At 44.6% G+C, this 17,537-nt stretch overlaps 1 protein-coding gene across 1 annotated transcript in view; it reads left to right on the top strand.

Moving 5' to 3' along the window:
* LOC129383363 (uncharacterized) overlaps positions 1 to 17,537 on the top strand; it is a 222,443-nt gene that overhangs the window by 190,951 nt on the left and 13,955 nt on the right. Inside the window, exons 13-15 of the mRNA XM_072289262.1 lie at positions 3,567 to 3,611; positions 10,039 to 10,065; positions 14,448 to 14,518. Coding sequence (XP_072145363.1) covers positions 3,567 to 3,611; positions 10,039 to 10,065; positions 14,448 to 14,518 — 143 coding nt within the window. The remainder of the gene's footprint in view (positions 1 to 3,566; positions 3,612 to 10,038; positions 10,066 to 14,447; positions 14,519 to 17,537) is intronic.

Here is a 17,537-nt window from a genome sequence, read left to right as displayed (position 1 = left end):
GCATTTCCGCCGCTGTCGTCGCTGTAGGCGTTGGCCTCTCCTTTGAGATTGGCGTCACTGTTGGTATCGCCGTGATGTTTCATATAAAGTCCAAGTACGATAACACCATGGCTGCGCGTCGTAGCATTTAAGTGCGAATGAAATCGTGCGAGGGTGACGCGAGGATACTGGCTTCATCTCGCGCGCGCATGGGAGGAAGGCGGGGAAGAAGCACGCAATGTTGCACTGCGCCCAAGGCACCAGGGGTGGGTATGGGGGTGTTATATTACAGAGGCGGCTGAACATGGCGCGGCTGAGCCCGGCTGCGGGGATATTGAAAGGGATCTGCGATGAGTACAGTCCAGGTGCGCCAAGGGCTCATAGCATCGTATGCGATGTGTTCTCGCCGCTTAGTTCACGTCGAAGCGAGAGGCAGCGCGAAGGTCAATTGGCTCGCTGCTGCTGCCGCTCTTCCTCACGCCTGCATTTTGACCGCAAGTGTCCGCGCTCATCGAGTGAGATGTGTATATGGTTGCCTGTGTGCTCGGGACACCATGCTTGCTAATTTAATTAGTAAGCGAATGTTTATGAGTTTATGGAGCTGATAAACCTACTATTCCTACATCGTAAAGCTGTCTACAAATTTGTCATCGTAATTAATGCTTCCCTTTTCGGGCGGAACTGAGACTTTTTTTTTACAATGGCGGATGAAGTACCCATCGTTGAACAGCCCCCGTGTTCTGTAACCTAGCCTCACCCAAGAGATACAGAAGCCTTCCCAGGCACAAGTGACTGGAACGTCGAGGATTCGATCGCCTTGAATGAACGTGTCGCTAAACCGAACAGGTGGAATTATGCCTTCTTACTATTGAACACCATAGCTTACTAAGCTGAAACGTCTGTATCCAGTATAAGATGAACTGACGAGGAACACAACCTAACGAACTCGAACCTATCGAAAGAAAGTGCAATGTAACCGGAAGAATGAAGCCCTGAAAGCGATAGCATGGTTTAGCGTTGCATGGAAGGCCATCGGATGGTGCCCAGCGACACGTGAGATAAAGATGTTGGCCTGACTCAGCATGCGAAAGCCATGGCTGCTGTTCATTAAAAACAGCACCGTGGTGGCTTCCAGGCCTAGCGGAGTTTTCGTGAATAGCGGTGCCGCCAGGGCCATTATAGGCGTCGTACCTCAATTACACAGGAGACGAGAGCTAAGGTGAACCCTGATCGTTTGTAGCTTGAAGTTTATTGTCCCTCCAATTCTATGTACTGGACACAATACCCAGTGGTATGCACGTGGATGCTCGACCAGAACGCTTGCTTCTCCGATTTAGCTCATCTCGCTCTAAACTATTGAAACAAGGGTATAGTAAACCTCGGTTAAGCAACGCTCTCGATAGGTCTTGTGCACATAAAATGTCATAAGTGCTAGCGCTAGAGCTAGAACGCCTCGATGCCACTCGTTACCCTGAACACATTGTAGTGTCTGCAGCTGAATGCACGCGCAAGAAGTTTCCAGTACGCGCTGCCGAAATGGAAGAAGCTGCAAAAGGCAAAAAGAAAAAGAAAGTTGCGGTCATTACTTAAGTGCATAAAATCTCGCATAATTTGAAGAGAATCGCGCAACGGTTGAACGTAAGAGTGCTGTTTTCTACTCCTGCAAATGTAAGAAGTATTTTCCGTTTCACGAGGCTATCTAATGCAATGAACCAGGAGAATAAATGCCGAAAGAAGCATAAAACGATATATATTGATTGCATTGAAGATGTCGTGTATAACATTCTTCTCACTTGTGATAAGTTCTATATCGATCAGATGGGTCGCCCTGCTAAGGATAGATTAAAGCAGCAGGACAACAATGACAAACGCGCTCTCGAAGGATGGTTAGCCATACACTGTAGATGGCGCAAATGTTGCCCCTGTTTAATACGTGGACTGTTGTGAGCAAAGCACAGGGAAGACGCCGTCTACAGCGTTTTTAACTACAGAGTTAAACGTCTTGCGTATAAATTATCTGCAGACCTGATTTGCAATGTGAAGTTCTACAGGTGCTCGTTGAATGGCTTCGTTGTCAAGGCGTTCCTGACTGTGTTATCTGGTATAGGCATGGTGATATGTATGCTGCGCGTCGTCTTTGACAAGAAAAATTGTTCAGAGTCAACGTCGTGTGTGTCTTCTTTAGCGCATCCTGTCTACTTTGCACTGTGCCTGTAGTCTTGATTAAGCAAGAAGGCCAGCTTTCCGCACCTATGGATTGCAGAACGAGCGATTGAACAATGATAAGCGTGGCATAAAGAGGTGGGGACGCGAAAGAACACAAATAGAGCCAAAACAGATAGTTTTTATTCCCGTGGATATTAGAATGAAGTGCAGCTTGGCTTGTCATTTCAAGCATATCGTTACCTAACGTCAGTGATACCACCGTTCAATATGCCTGACCGATATTACTCTTCACTGCCTTGAGGTAAGAGCAGCAAATTAACGTGTCTGTGATCACGTTAAGTGCTGCAGCGGCCACAATCTTCACCTTGTCCAATTGGCTCAGGTGACTTCATCCAACGTAGGCTGCCATCGCATCGTGCTACACGATTATGGTTTTTGCAAGGCTGGTGTTGCAGAACGGGTCCGAAGCGATGAGAAATTCAGTTGAGGGTGATGTAGGACTCAATGGGGTGGTGACATGCTGCCGTTCCACACGGTGCATAATCTTCGCTTAGAATTATTACGATCGAGTGCAGGCTCCAAGGTTCTAAAATGACAAAGACGACGATGTAGTAACTATTGGCCCTTAGGCAAAGTTGCTAATGTAAATGGAACGTCAATGTGTGTTTTGTGCTCCTGTGTTCCACAGGTACTTCCCGATGTAGAAGACAGAAAAAAATTTACTTTAGAGGTTTTGTGCACGAAATCTTGGAATTGGTGGAATTTGATGCTGCAGCAATGAAGCAAAATTGCTCATTGCCACGCGCCCATTCTTTTATTTCTAGGGCCGTGACAGTTGTGCCTCTACTATCGCTATTATCGATTTATCCTTCTCGCACAAGACGCACTTTCTCTATGCAGAATTTCGCAAAGGCTGTTCCAAATTCAAATCAGTCCGCAGCGCCAGTTAACTTGCACAAGTCCTGGTTATACTGACGAACATTTGTGAAGTGCTTTCAATTAGACGCGTGCACAAATGGCAAAAGGCGTGGAGCTGTGAGGTTAGATTTGCCGACCACTGATGCTGCGTAGCATTAACGTTGTCATTTGCTGGCTATAATGCGTTCTGCGGGCGCGTGAACCCAAATAATTCTTAAGTTCCTCATTTAGGTAATTGTGACCATTTATGGTTTTTATGTATCACTACGTCGTAACTCGATGACCTTCAAGGCGGCTGTATGATCGAGGGGTTGTATAAAAAAGTATGCAAAATTGTTAAAACGAAACATAGTGTACAGGTATGTTTCCGCTCGCCTGAAGAGAACTGCAGTGAGATACAAGACAGAAGTAAACGAAGACATTCACTGCTTTTAATGGACATTCAGTAATGTATATCCACGCCCTATTTATGAGTGCCGCTCTTTTCTTTTTGTTTCTTGAAGTGCCAATTCTCAAAACCGGCCAACAGATGAAAACACTGCAGCAAGGTAAGAAAGAAACGCTCATCATTGCAAACTTGCTCAGGGCTTCCTATCAGTCCTCTGAATAAATTAAAACAAGTTCTGATGCTGGTACATAGTTCTTGGTAGAAAATAAAATGCACTGAAAGCTAAGTTTCTAGCGAGTATTTAATATGTTGCCCTTGACGGTAAATATTCCACACCGCAATTTCTCTTGTCGTTAACTTGCCGTTTCACACAGCTCGACCGCCCCTACAAATGTCCACACACGGTTAAAATGGTGGTGTATACAATGCTTCTTGAATTTACGGAAATGAGAACGTTGCTGCAATTTATTCTTCGAAATATTGCACTTGTGGTTAGACTGTTCATTACCAAGTCGCATAGGCACTGCCTAAGGAGCACCATACAATTATGCGCGTGATGTTTCTATGCGCTAAGTATTAGTCTGCGCATCAAAGAACTAAACGCAGCGACACAATACACAAGGCGGGGTACTCGTGTTTAGAATAAGAGCCCTCATTTATTATATACTGCTTCATTTACTACACCTCCTATATACGCGGATTAGGCGCATTAAAATGTACTGAAACATTTCACTCAATTTTATGCAACACTAATAAAAATACCGGCAGTGCTAGGGGCAGTGCGCGAGGCTGCGACAGAGTTTAGAACATATAAGGTGCCACTGTCCTGAATTGCAATCGCGAAAACACCGGGAATGCGGGAGATGGAAATTCAAGACTGTGAGCAAAACGAGAACAAGGTGAAAGCAGGAGCCAACGTTTCGACAAGTGGACTTGTCTTCTTCAAGGCGACGTATGCTTTCTCGCCATAGTATATATAGGTGGGGTTCTTCTAAAGGGGAGAGGGTGTAAGGCGGGAGGGTACGGCAACGAGGGAAGGTGTCTTAGCATGTCGAATTGAGAGCAAAGGAATGCTGTGCACAAGGCCAAGACCAGCCCCCCCCCCCCCCCCCCCCCCCCCCTTTTGTCAACCACGTGTCAACGCACTCATGTTAGTCGGCGTGTCAACGGCGTCTGACACGCCGGCTGAAAAAAAAAGTAAAGGAAAGGGAAAGAATGAAAATAAAAAAGGGCGTACGCTAAGAAACCGAACTAAGTGTTGCTGCCTATAGCTTGAAATTTAGCACAGCGAATAGATTCTAGAGCTCCCTTGGAAACGTTTATGTCTATTGGTTGCAATGTCTTGAACTTATGGATAAGGCATGATTCTCTGTATTTTCGTTCTCGTTCAGAACGGAAGTTTTTCTGTAAGATGTAGAGTTTAAGTTCATCAAAGTTATGACCTGGTTCGTTGGAATGTTTGGCGAGGGCTTTGGGAAGCTTTTTAGCTGTGTCCGCGCGATGTCCGTTTAATCTGACGTTCATTGATTGTCCTGTTTCACCGATATATTGTTTCTTGCAGAAGGAACATTCAAGCATGTAAACCACATCCGAACCTGTACAAGTGAAGCTAGATTTGACTTCATGTGTATAACTATTTGCGGTGCTTTTAATTTTAATGTCACTTTGAAGGTGCCTGCAGCTTTTGCACTTAGGGCGACAACATGCTTTTATTACGGGGGAATGCTGTTGGCTGACTTTTGCGTGTATTAATATGTCTTTAACGTTCCTGTTTCGGCGATAGGTAACCCTAAGTACATCCGGGAACGCTTTTCTCAGACGCTCGTTACTTGATAACATTGGATGGTATTTTCGTAGGATGTTGTTTATGTTTGGGAGTGCATTAGAATATTTTGTTATATAGGCCGGCGGTCTGTCAGATTCTAGTGTGGGCTGTTTCTTCGCCAATTCCGACTGTCTCTCCAATCTTGACGCGGCATTATAAGCTCTATCGAGAGCAACTTGGGGATAGTTCCTTTCTGCTAGCGTTGTTTTCAGGTCATTTAGGTGGTGGATATAATCGTGGTCATCGCTGCCGATTCTTGTTATTCGTTTCGCTTGTCCGACAAAAATTCCTTGCTTGCAATGTCGCGGGTGATGAGTGTTGTAGTATAAATATTGTTGGCTATCCGTAGGCTTCCGGTAAAGTGTCGTTCTGTTTTCCGTTTTCTATGTAGACCGTCGTGTCCAGGAAGTTGATCTGATTAGGAGAGTGGTGAGCAGTAAATTTAATACTCGGGTGAAAGCGATTGAACTGGCTGATTAAGTCGGTTAAGGCGCTTGTGCCGTGTTCCCATATTATAGATATGCCGTCAATGTAGCGAAGATAGGTGTGGGGTTTTAAAGAGTAGGATTTCAACAGGTCTGCTTCAAGCTGTACCATGAAAATGTTCGCATACGTGGGAGCGAAGGGCCTACTCATGCTAGTGCCGAATGTTTTCAGGTAGTGAATAGAATCGAATTCGAAATAGTTGAGCGTGAGAACTAACCTAAGGAGTGATAAGTAAACTTCAGGAGCTTGCGCTTGGGGATTGATTGCGAGTGATCTAGAAACGGCTTCAATTCCTTCACTCATGGGAATGTTGGTGTAAAGGGCAGAAACATCCCAAGTGACTAGAATAGCGCGGTCGGAACGGATTTGGGTGGCGTTGATGCCATCGATAATTCAAAGGAAATGCGGCGTGTCTTGAAAGAAAGATGGGAGGGTGGTGGGGATGTTTGACAGGTGGTGATTTACGAATTTAGATAGTGACTCAGTAGGAGTGTTGTTATTAGACACAATAGGGCGACCTGGGATTTCTGCTGCAAATATTTCTTCGACCGGAACTTTATGTATTTTACGAAAAAGATAAAAGCGGCCTGCTTTTTTGTTCTTGGGCATCATGAAGCGATATTCAGATTGTGTGATTAGTTCCCTGGACAGGAGCTCCGCTATTGTGTTGATCACGATATTGCTGTAATCTGAAGTTGGGTTAGAGTCGAGTTTTCTGTAATGGGTGTGCTTGCTCAGCTGTGTAGAGACCTAGCATAGAGTTGTTTAGAGGGGGGTGGGGGTGGGGGTGGTCATGGCTTTGTTCACTGCATTCCTTTACTCTCAATTTGACACGCTAAGACACCTTCCCTCGTTGTCGTACCCTCCCGCCGTACACCTTCTCCCCTTAAGAAGAACCCCACCTATATATACTGTGGCGAGGAAAGCATACGTCGCCTTGAAGAAGACAAGTCCGTTTGTCGAAACGTTGGCTCCTGCTTTCACCTTGTTCTCGTTTTGCTCATAATCGCAAAAACAATCACTCTAATGCACTGCGGCGATTGGCAGATCGGCCGTTGACCATCTACTCGAACACTGCATCCATCGCTCTTCGGGCCGCAAGGCAGTGACGCCACTTTTGTGTTCGTTGAGGAGGACTGCACTGTGTGGACGCCTTTGACTGCGCAACACCATCTCCGTACGTGAACCCATTGAGCGCGTATGTCATTATCTCTCCCTCATCTTTCTATTCTCCTGTTTCTTTTCCATAGCGCCGGGAAGCTAAGCAGGTGCTTTTCTGGTTATCAACCCTGCTTTTCTTATTTTCAGGTTTCTCTCTTTCGCTCGATTACATTCCTTCCTTTTCATCATGGTCGGCCGGTTCCTGTAAAAACGGAGGCGAAGCACTGGTTAGAATGCTGACGAATCCCGAAAGAGAACAGCTTGGAAACAGTACCCTTAGACAATTTTGGCCCAGCACAGTGATCTCTCAACGCAACAACGTGGTATCCCGGTTTTGCTGGATAGTTACGATACATGGTAGCATTGCCTGTTACTGGCGAATTGTACATGCCCTTTCGCGAGTCTTTAGAACAGCTTATGACTATGCTTTCTCGGTCGTCGGTATCTGGAGCTGACACAAAGTTATATTTTAAGATGTTTGATGCAACAGCACGATTTTACCTTGTACACTACCTACATTGACCCCTATAATGAAACACAGGTAATAGTGAGCAAGACACCTACAAAAACGTATCTTAACCTAAAGGTGTGAACTCAATTGTGGAGGAAAGACTGCGAATATGCACACCTTAGCATACAGTAGCCGCGCGGCTACTGTGTGCGAGGCAGTAGATAGCAGCTTTTTCCGTAGGCTTGATGTAGGATGTTATAGCGAGACTTTGTATAGAAAGGATATATTTGCCAGGGAAAGCAAATAACGCTGCACCAATGACAGGGCTAGCACGTGCACACAAAATAGCCGCACCGTCGTCAACACCATCGTCCAAACACCGACCACAGGATCGCCGCCTGTGAGGATATCTACTAAAAAAGATACCGCACATTACTCAGATCTGACCTTGGTAAACCAAGGGTACAAAAACAAAGAGGTAAAAGCTGTGGCGCGGAACGCCTGGTTTAGTACACGACTTCCTCTTCTTCATACTTTCTTTTCCCTAGCTGTCCGATGCATTTATTCATTATAGTGCTCATATTTGCTGCCATCAAAGAAGCGGGTGATCTAAATGCTTAACTTTTATAACTTTTTAGGCACCTTGTGCTTTACTGTAAGGGCGCATTTGGCATACAGCCTACACCTACTTCTAAGTAGGGCGCGAGTGTACGGATAGATCTGTGAAGGAGCACCCACATTTTTCTTTAATTCAATGAAGTTTTTAACAATGTTATGCTTTTAGCCCCCGCTTTCGGTGACGTTCAGGTGACCTTGAGCCAAAGGCCTGTGTCGTTATACGGGCACTCAAACGAGAGCACCCGGGCAAGTTGACAAGGAAATATATGCACCCGTAGGCACGCTTACAACTGTGGTATGAGCGTAAAGTAAAATATAAGGTATAGCACATGTAATACATCATACTTGGTCTCTGCTTGACACTGGCTTTGCCGCACACAACGACAGCAACAAAACATAGTTACAGCGGGCAAGTGGCGAGAACAAGACGAGATCATCGGGGCAATCAGCCAAAGCTTCAGAAAAAGCTGTCTCTGGCCCCCAACCCTTTGTAAAGGACGGCATTACATACGCAAGTTAAAAAAATATTTCATATGAGTTCTTGCTTGTTAGCAATATCACTCAAGCGGTAACTTCTAGTACGCTGTCGTTTTATTTGTATCTTTTATTATCGAAATTCAAAAGACAGAGGCAAGGCACCATACACTTCATTGTCATCCGTTGGCGCTGAGCACTGAACGCCAGCGGTCCGCGACCTCCGCGGTGCGGGTTCTGCGTCGCCTCGAGAGGTGGCGCCACGCTGCGTGGCTCCTCCTTCAGGCACTTTCCTTCTAGCTGGGCAGTGCGCTCTGTCTCCCTGGCGTCTTTCGCTGCCTGTCGTGCTGCCTTCAGCCGGGTTTCTTCTTCTAGCTGGGTAGCGTCCATGTGGACCGGTGCATAGTATGGTGTGGTGTGGTGTGGGGCGGTGGGGTGCGGCATTGCGAACATTCACTACACCGATTTCAAGATTGCGGCTAGTGTCATCTCCAACCAATCTGCTTTGCCGGTTGCCATTTCATGCTTACATCTACTATCGATTACGGAAGAGCCAGGAATATTTTTCTTTGCCCTGCGCTTTCATATGATGCAGCGCATGGCGTCGGAAATAAAATTGTTCTTTAGCATGGTATTTTTTTATTGCTCTGGTACCTTACCAATGAAGAATTGTTCATATTATTTGCCCTGTAGATTCACTGAACGGAATGTACACCCTGAAATAACGAAGATCCGCGCCATGTTTTCTTTATCTACCCTCTTTCGTTTGTGCGCATTAAAAGGAAATCTTGACAGCACAGTCTCTAACGAAGTTCAGCAGTAAGAAATAATATGCAAAACTCAATGATCATCAGAATCCACTTCTTTGACAGGTATTCACAGTAAACATGCACTCCATGGCTAGCTGGAGATCTGGACTTGATACCTTCATATTCAGTACATGAGCTTATGTCAAGTAGTCCTACAGAATTTTATGATCCGTAAAGATGTATTGCTAGAAAAATTTTTCAGTGAAAATATTTTCTGCGTCGAGTTGCTGTCTATAACGAGCGCTTGCGACTTGCGTTCGACTCTGCTCATCATCGGGAAAATGTAGGGGTTTTCGTCATCGTAGAGCCTACCATTACCACCGACGCATACCTAGTTACACAAGTTGGTCGAATCAAAAAGGCGTCAATCTAAAGTGGCCGAATATGTCCTATTGGAATCACGTCCTTAAGAAATCTGAACTTTCCAAAAATGGCTATATGATGTACTCTTCTCAGGCCATGGGCCACTGCAAACCAATAAAACTGAAATTTGCGCAATGCTTTTACATAAATACCCAGCGCTTAATTACTGCCAAACACAAACACAGCAAGAAGAATACGCAACAATGAATGTTTGAAAGAAGCGCACAAAATGAAATTTCGGCGCATGCGGGCAAGATTTTGTTGCTATCCCTGCGATCTATTTCAACATCTGTATACTAATATTCAGTGCCTCGTTTGTGTGATAATAAGAAAATTAAAATTCGAGACAAAAGTGTTCATGTCACGTAGTTGATAAAAAGAGGTCCAATGTGTTTTCCAGACCTGGCTTTGCTGCTGTGACAAAAGCGTAAGTACTGTTTTCAAGAAACCTACACTCTCATAAGTAAAACAGTGTAAACGAATATAGATGGTTGTAATGAGTGCACGAATTAGGCATACTCATTATGTTATTCGCAAGCTGAGTTGCACCCTAGACGGGGAGAAATTGGTGTCGGGAACTCTTCATAGCAAGAAAACATAACTTCCAAAAAACTCACAAGGAAGAGACGGGCATCCGTCAGTTAGGAAATCTGCGTTTTCTCTTGCTATCCCTGTCTTTTGTCTTTTGTTTCTGACGCTTTACGCCGCTGCTACCATTTCTAGGCTCTACAGAAGTTCCTTGGCCTGGCTGGGTCCGTTGGCTGAACCTGAATGGGGAATGACGCGCCTTGGTATATTTGTTTGACAGCCCGCTCAGAAGAGACGAACGGTTGCTATCGATCTTTCAGGACCAAAAAAAAAAAAAAGCCATCTATGCCATTGCTGCGTATTTTTAAATAAGTTGACATTTTCACTGTCATCCTAGGGCACGCTTGCTTAGGTATCCTAGTTGTGCGCAGAAGGTTGGATGTTTGAGTACCAGGTAATGCTGCCGTCATTTTAATGAGACCCAAATAAACTAACGCTCGCATAATTTGCTCAACGGAAACGTAAAAAGCCGCAGGCGGTCAAAATAACCCGAGCCCTTCGGTATGGTTGCCTTGTAGCTCCAGTCTTGCTTAGCCACGTTAGACCACATACCACATCAATAAATTCGCCAGTAGGAATATGTTGAGCCTCCCGTCATGCTGAATCACCGCATGTATTTCCTATAGTATCGTTGACGAAATTAAGTCATGTTTCCTCAAGTTATTATTGCATGACGTATGACATTCACTCTCAAGTGCTGCAATATAGTGAGTTAAAAAAAACTAACAATACTGAGTGGTTTTATTAGGAAAGTGGGAAGGAAGTGCGACCAGTTGTCGGCTTCGTAAGTTCATACAGCAAGTGCTTTCGGGACATTATAAGTGCGGTATGAAGATGAAAGTTGCAGAAGAGGTTTCAAGAGCTAATACATCCTCACGGACAATTGACACATAACCATTGTGCGACCGCTAGTCTTCGACACCCTGAGAGTCTTTGCATTAATATTCCATGGTCTCATTAAATAAATTCACCAACCAACTTATCATTATGTCGCTGTTCAGTACGTGCTCAAGTGAACCTTAAAACTGGTTGAGCTAGCCGTACAACATAGAGCATTCGCCAAAATGAACTATTACTTCTCAAATAAAAAACACTCCTATGTTTCCGCCTGAATCTGCGACGACGTGCAAGAAAAACGATCATAATTGTACAACTGTCATGCACTAGAGATGGCTCTTTCCACTAGCAATACTATCACTATCATCTTGTTTTACATGAAAAGCGATTGTTATGTGTCACGTACTCTAACGCAGAAACAGAGAGAAACGGTTTTATGGCTAATCAGTCCTGACAAATAGAAACTTTGTACTCTGTTTTCTTAGCTGCAGATATTGCTGAAATATTTACTGTAATTAAATTTGGTTGTTTATGTGTTAGCACCTATATACGGATATGCACGCGATTGGTAAAAAATGTGAAGGAAAATTATTCCTATATAGCTAAGAAACTAAAAAATAATTTTCTTTCAATGAGTCATTTCATTCATTATCTATAAGAATCAGTAATATAAAAGCCTAATAAATGTGTGTTAATGACAGTTGTTACTATGAATATTACATACCGTTCTTCAAGTAATGCTTTGGTCAGTCACTTGGAGAGTCTATAAGTTGGTTTGTCGTTACAAGTTATCACAGAGTAGTGAGAGAAATAGAAAGAACAATGTATAGACAAGCAGGGTTGCTTAACGAATTCCAGTCCAGAATAGATACTCTGCACGGGGGAAGGGGTAAAGGAATAGGAGGAGAAAGAGAGATAGACACATACGAACTAAGCAACTTGCGCAATCAAGTCGTATTCGACAACGTTCTAAATGTCTCTAAGGCAAGCCTGCAGATGTCACAGAAGCCAGTACCGCAGAAAAAGTCTTCTGTGTGGACTTCATTTACACTTACTGTGCTGAAAGTTAATGGCATTACAGCAGGAAAATGCAGCTTCATTCAAGATACTGGCTTTACCATTATAAAATATAAAGACGCCAAATAAATGGACACACACAAGAGAAGAGAACGGGCCTTGTCCCGTTCTCTTCTCTTGTGTTTGTCCGTTTATTTGGCGTCTTTATATTTTATAATTAACAGCTACCAACTAGCCAAACAAGAAGCGCTTTTAAACTGGATTTACCGTTGGCCACTATATATTGTAACCTCTACACCACAGCGCCTCCATTTCTTCTTATTTACAGGAATAAAACGTTGCACTAAGACTCATACAAAACAAAGGGTAAAGTCAATTGAAGCTTAAACTATGCCTAGAAAAATATCTAACCCAGAGGCAGAATTTTAATACGATAGCAACTATATCGACACTCCAGGCGAGTTTCTGCCGGCGGTGGCGTATTCGCTGTCGGCGTTGCCGTGAGGTTCCGTATAATGTCCACGGGAGATAAAATCATCGCCGCACGCCGTATGCTGCACGTGTGAACAAAAGAGTGCGAGGATGAGCCGACGATCGCGGCACAATCTCGCGCACGCATTGGAGAAAGGAGGGAGGAAGCGCACCGTCTTCCGTCGCGCGCAATGCATGGGGGAAGGGCGGCCAGGGCGCCATGCACGACCGGCCGGGCCGCTGTATTTTGAAAGTCATCTGCGACAGGCAGAGTCTGCGCTGCGCTGTGTTTTTGTGCCTTAGCGGCAGGCGGGATAAGTTGCTTAGTGGCAGCACGAAGGCCAATTCGCTCGCTGCTGCTGCCGCGCTTCCTCTCTGCAGCGTTTTGACACTGAGAGTTTCTGCGGCCATGGAGTGTGATGTGTTCATGCTTTCTTGTGCGCGCGTGACCCAATGCTTGATAATTTAGTTAGTATGCCCATCTTTACAAGTTTATATGGTTGATAAAACTACCATGCTCACTTCGTATAGATGTCTGCTAATTTGCTATCGCAATTGGTGCTTCGCTTTTCGGGCGAAACGCTGCCCGGCTGTTTTTTACAGTTTTTTTTGTATTAAGGAGTATTTATGCCAGTCTTGCTTTGGCAACAACTATATAAGGCAAAGTCCTAAACGAGCTCTTAGGGTAAGGCTCTGGCTTTGTGTATCTGAGAAGTGCGACCTCTATGGCAGTCCTTCTTCGGCGAAAGAATATGAACGAACCTAGTACGTAGGTCCCCAAGTGTCCCAAAGGGATTGAGCTGAACACATTGCATCTTGTTCGCGGAGGACTACTGTCTATAAATTTATGGTTTGAAACGGGATGTGCTACAGTGAACTTGTTCATGCAATAAAACATAGGCTTCCTTTGTGCGTGCATTCTAGAAAACTGGAATATGCGGTTTCAAGCTCTGCAACGCTTGCGCGACAATACAGAGCCAGAAAATTTTGTGCATGCTGCGAGATTTCTTCGAGTGCTAATTAGAAACTTGGGACACTTGCGAAAAAGAATGCCTGTAAAGGACCAATCCCTGTGAATCGCAATATGGTATTGATACACTACCCCTTACCTGTACTTGCTGGGACGTTTTTTTATAAATGCAAGCCTAAGAAGAAGCTTGCGTTGCACTCGACTATTGTCAGATCATGTGTGCACTGATACAATGATAACCGGAAGTAATTATTTTTGGTTCTTACCTGCAGCTGCTCGTCGAGTAATTACAGTATATAACTAGATGAGTTGATTGCCAGCAGTAATGTTTTACTAACACATTTATTTTCTTGGTAATCCTACGCTTCATTATTAAAAACTTTTTCATAACGTGCTGATGCTCTACCGGGTCTTTTAAAAGCATATTTTTGTCCCACGTCAGTGAGGAAGGCCGTGTCCACGCAGTGGTAATTTATTGATGTATTTTCTATTCAGGAAATGACTGAAGTGAAAGGACATCTTTGTTGTGGTAATTTTCTCGGCGCCAGTAGCTAAAATTAGGAACTTTCGTTAGGGTTCCTAATCGTGTGGAACAATTTCCTCTGAAGCCTGCCCACCGACATTTTCTTTACTCACTCCCCGTGCGTACGAATTTCAAATGCAATGAGCAACTGTACAACTGACGACGAAGGAATGCTTAACCGCATAAAGCACAGCGCACAGGTGTCGGATGCCATAGGACTAAACCTACCATCGTTTATCTGAGTTGCACATGGCTAAGATTCTGATCGTGACCGTTTACCAGCCAGTGCTATAAAAAGCAGTCTTTCAGCACACCCGCTGAGATGTTTCAAAGAAGCCGAATAGTGTTGCTATGTACCCGTTCTATAGTCTGTGGAAACAATCAAACATTGCAACTCTTTCAGCACCGCTGACATAATAGTCAACGTGGTAAAGAATAATGATGAAACTGAACTTCACCTCAGGATCCTAAGCGGTAAGAAGCCGTTTTCTTTTAATAAATGTTTGTGCCTACTCTGCCACGTATCAGCAAATACATAGGAGACAGAACTTACTGAGAAAATGCAATATTCTTCTCGGGGATTAACACGTTGTCTAGTAACATTTTATTCATTTAAAGGGGCTCTGGCAAGCGCCAGGACAAGCTTGCTGAGGGGCGACGATGGCTTCAACTCCACGCTGCGATCTTGTGTGCTTCGTAGACAGGTCATGATGTCAGTGAGTGAGGCTATGATCATTCGTTAAATATATTATGTGCAATTTACGTTCCCATGATATTGCAAGTATTTAAGGAAATTTAAATATTTAGGTGATACTCATTTTAGGTATCGGACAACCATGGGTGAGGTGTTGGAACGATTTGAATGACGCATCACAAGCCAAGAACTTGTGGCACGTTAGCGTCCCATAATAGTAACTTCAGGGCGCGATAATAGCAGTTGCAATGATAATAGTCATGTCATGGCGTCCAAGATCACACCGCGTGCAACCACCATGGGAACGCCATCAACAGCCTGGGCAGGCTTGGCAACTGTGCCGCGCCGGCTTTCATGATTGCTCTATTGCGGTTTTTGTCATCATGTGGCCTAACAAGAGGGAAATATGACATCTAGACCAGGGGTAATTTTAGGGGAGGGTAACCGTCATGATTCTTGTATTTTTAGTCTTCTGTCATTGATAGCTTGGGTTCATGTGTGTCTAATTGTGTATTTCTTTTAGAGCGCATTTCTTAGGCGCCCCTTCCAGCGGTGAGCGTCGGCGTTGGCGTAGGCATAACCGAGCTGACGAGCGCAACAGCGAACGACGAAAGAGTAGACAGTTTTAGCAGAGCGTTTGCTTGCGCTCCGCTCCGCACACGTTTCACGCGCGCCGGTGGCTGCAGAGAATGCACTGATTTCGCTTATCTAACAAGAGCGCCTTCCAGAGATGCCACTGACGTGCTCTCAGCCTGGAGGTAAAACGATTACGAAAGCTACTACACGCTCCCTGACGCACCGCTAAATCAGGTTCCTAGCGGAACGTGGTCAGCGTCTCACGTTCCGCTGCCGCTATGTGTGCTGTGCGCACGCGCGTCAGTGTTCCCAGTAGCGTTTTGCTGAGCGGCTGCCTGCCAATTGTTGTCATAGGCCGGTCTGAGCGGAGCGGACCGTAAACGCTCTGCTAAAACTCTCTAGTAACGCGGAGCGCAGCGGGGAATAAAAGGCAGCGATAGCGAAAGCAGAACGAGGAGGAAAGTGGTGGAGGAGAGTGCGGCGCAACCATGAGGCGGAAAGCGGAGGAGGAGAGCATGGCGCAAACGTGAGAAGAAAAGCGCAGTGCCGCACAATGCGTGTTCTGCGACATCGCCATGAGATGGCGCCAGAGTACCATGCATCATCTGTTCACTCCTTTATGTTATAGATAATTCTATGCGATGGCTGTGGTCACCAAACACTTTTGCAACCTGTTTGTATGCGTGTCGGGAATTTTGTAGTACTTTCTGGAAGCCACGCGGTCACCAGCGATTACTCTGGAAGTTTCGACGAGACATGTAAAAAAGCCGACGCGCTAGACCCTTAGATAATATTTCCGACGATCGCCGACTCAACTCGCCGCTATTATGCGCTTCAGTGTCACTTGTTTTCAATTGTACAAGGTAGTCGAACAAAGAGGTAAATTCGTAACTCACAGTTTTGACATTATGTGGTCCTTCACTGTCACTATCACGTGACAATATAATCATAATACAAAATATGGTCGGCGAGTTCTTTCTGCTTCTTTTTGCTAAACGAGCTGCTCCCGAGCAGAGGCTATGCGCAGCCGCTGTGAGGACGCTGTCCTTCAAAATAAAATTCGTGGCCACAATATATCGCGAATTCAAAAAACTTAACAAGCCACGTTCAAAATTTGCACTAGAGAGTATTGTAATCGTCGGCGACTTTTTAAATATATTTTTTATGGCTTGCTGAAAATACATCTAGGGCAAATACAATGACGCGAAAAAAAGTGCGGCCGATCGAAAAGTGAAAGCAATCAGTAGTGATATGATGTTTACTTAGGAGAAATCATAAGCGCAACAAACTTGGAGTTAAAGCTACTATCATCACGCCGCCTTCCTGACTATGGTGACGAAGTGTGAAAAAATACACCACCAACATCTAAATGTGAAAAGATAAATTTTTGCGCACTACGTCATCTTCGTACTACACTGCCGCCTATTGGGTCAAAACTATTGCACAGAGGCTATAACCACTAGCACTAATTTGCAGGGAGCGCAAGACCTTGCTCAATTCGGCAAGCGCAGCTTTGCGCGATCAACCCATGCAGTTACAAAGTACACTTTGCTTGACTGATTTCTGTTGAATACAACCACATCTAGGGTAGAGTGACTTTTTGAAGCAATTATATGTCTGGCTTCTGCACATATTGCCCTTGTTGTCTTACGCGTTGCGACAGCATAAAGGTTTCAGTTCTATAATCACACCCGTGAAGACCCCGTGCTGTAATATTAATGCGCCTCTTTGCTTTGGAGATAAATATCCCCAGATTGCAATATAATTTTTGGGGTGCTATGTCGTGATTTATTATGTTGTTTCGGATAACAATCATGCCTCCACTGACTTTATTGCGTGTGACATGATGTGATATTGTTTAGGTTGGCTTGCAGAGTGTGTGGTATGTCTACTGCACTAGCATTGTGATGGTGTAGTGGGACAACGCTGTTTTCGCGCTATGGCAATATCCGTAAGGCTGAGTATGATGAGGCAACCTGCTGAAGGCACATTGTCCTAGGCTCATTGACTAATGAGGCTAGGAAAGGTGACATTGGTGGGGGTTCTTTTGAAGTTAGAGATCGCAGAGCAATATTTGTTTCTAGAAAGAAAAAGGAACATGAATGAAAATAAATTGTTGCTGACAGAGCAAAAATACCATTACCTCAAAGGCGCGGACACGAAATGGAGGTAGAGGTAGATAAGTTGGTCATTAGGTAACGCATAATTAAATATGCAAATAGA

The sequence above is a fragment of the Dermacentor andersoni genome, chromosome 7 (genome assembly GCF_023375885.2).
Source record: "Dermacentor andersoni chromosome 7, qqDerAnde1_hic_scaffold, whole genome shotgun sequence".
NCBI classification, from domain to species: Eukaryota; Metazoa; Arthropoda; class Arachnida; order Ixodida; family Ixodidae; genus Dermacentor; species Dermacentor andersoni.
Note: the sequence above shows the minus strand (reverse complement) of the source record. Positions and strands in the feature narration are given on the sequence as shown.